At 64.7% G+C, this 1,445-nt stretch overlaps 1 protein-coding gene across 1 annotated transcript in view; it reads left to right on the top strand.

The window, feature by feature from the left end:
• The window catches only part of Hcfc1 (host cell factor C1), a 13,564-nt gene that overhangs the window by 7,945 nt on the left and 4,174 nt on the right, over window positions 1-1,445 (top strand). The window contains exons 16-17 of the mRNA XM_010628055.1: window positions 174-394; window positions 732-1,439. Of these exons, the coding sequence (XP_010626357.1) occupies window positions 174-394; window positions 732-1,439 (929 nt within the window). The remainder of the gene's footprint in view (window positions 1-173; window positions 395-731; window positions 1,440-1,445) is intronic.

The raw sequence follows: 1,445 nt of genomic DNA, 5'->3' as shown, positions 1-1,445 counted from the left end.
CCAGCCGTTACCACACTGGTTGTGAAGGGCACCACAGGTGTGTAGCCTGCGGGCCAGGGTCTCGGTGGTGGCTGGGCTCCGGCCCTACGGACGTCCCACAGTTACCTCCCTGAAGTGTGGCTGGAGAGGGGTGTCTGTGGCAGCCTCACCCCGCCTCTCCTCTCTTCCTGCAGGGGTCACCACACTGGGCACAGTGACTGGCACCGTATCCACCAGCCTTGCTGGAGCTGGGGGCCACAGCACCAGTGCTTCCCTGGCCACACCCATCACCACCTTGGGCACCATTGCCACTCTCTCAAGCCAGGTGATCAATCCCACTGCCATCACCGTGTCAGCTGCACAGACCACACTGACGGCCGCCGGTGGGCTCACCACACCCACCATCACCATGCAGGTAGGATGGCCTGACCCGGCACACAGGCAGAGAGGTCCCCAGTGTCAGTCGCGCGGCCTCTGTCCCGTAGACTGCTGTGGTGAGGCATCTTTTGAACACAAGCTTGGCCTTGTAAGTGGCAAGTCACACTCGCAAGCGTATAGCAGCATTGTCTTCGTGTGCTTTCTTAGGCCAAGGCCCTGGGAGTGGTGAGGCCCAGCCTCCTCTCCTGCCCCACAGCCAGGCAGCAGTGCATGGTCCAGGAGCAGGCAGAGTTGAGGGTGTCCATTTCCCGCTGGAGGGAGGGTGGGGCTGGGAAGCCACCCCTCGGGCACTGACTGCAGCTCTTGCCTCCCAGCCTGTCTCGCAGCCTACCCAGGTGACCCTGATCACAGCTCCCAGCGGGGTTGAGGCCCAGCCTGTGCACGACCTTCCCGTATCCATTCTGGCCTCGCCTACCACGGAACAGCCCACAGCCACAGTCACCATCGCCGACTCGGGCCAGGGAGACGTGCAGCCTGGCACCGTGACGCTGGTGTGCTCCAACCCGCCCTGTGAGACCCACGAGACGGGCACCACCAACACCGCCACCACCACTGTCGTGGCTAACCTTGGGGGACACCCCCAGCCCACCCAAGTGCAGTTTGTCTGTGACAGGCAGGAGGCCACTGCTTCTCTTGTGACCTCGACTGTGGGGCAGCAGAATGGCAGTGTGGTCCGTGTCTGCTCGAACCCGCCGTGCGAGACCCACGAGACGGGCACCACCAGCACCGCCACCACAGCCACCTCCAACATGGCTGGGCAGCATGGCTGCTCGAACCCGCCCTGCGAGACTCATGAGACCGGCACCACCAGCACCGCCACCACGGCCATGTCCAGCATCGGTGCCGGCCAGCAGCGTGATGCCCGCCGTGCCTCTGGCGCCCCCACTGTGGTCCGCATCAGTGTGGCTCCTGGGGGGCTGGAGGGGGCCCAGGGCTCCGTCAAGCCCCAGTGCCAAACTCGCCAGACCAATGCCACTAGCACCACCATGACTGTGATGGTCACTGGCACCCCGTGTGCCCCCGTGCAG

The sequence above is a fragment of the Fukomys damarensis genome, unplaced genomic scaffold, assembly GCF_012274545.1.
Source record: "Fukomys damarensis isolate Sample0158 unplaced genomic scaffold, DMR_v1.0_HiC HiC_scaffold_39, whole genome shotgun sequence".
In the NCBI taxonomy this organism is placed as follows: domain Eukaryota; kingdom Metazoa; phylum Chordata; class Mammalia; order Rodentia; family Bathyergidae; genus Fukomys; species Fukomys damarensis.
This window is presented reverse-complemented; position numbering and strand designations above follow the sequence as displayed.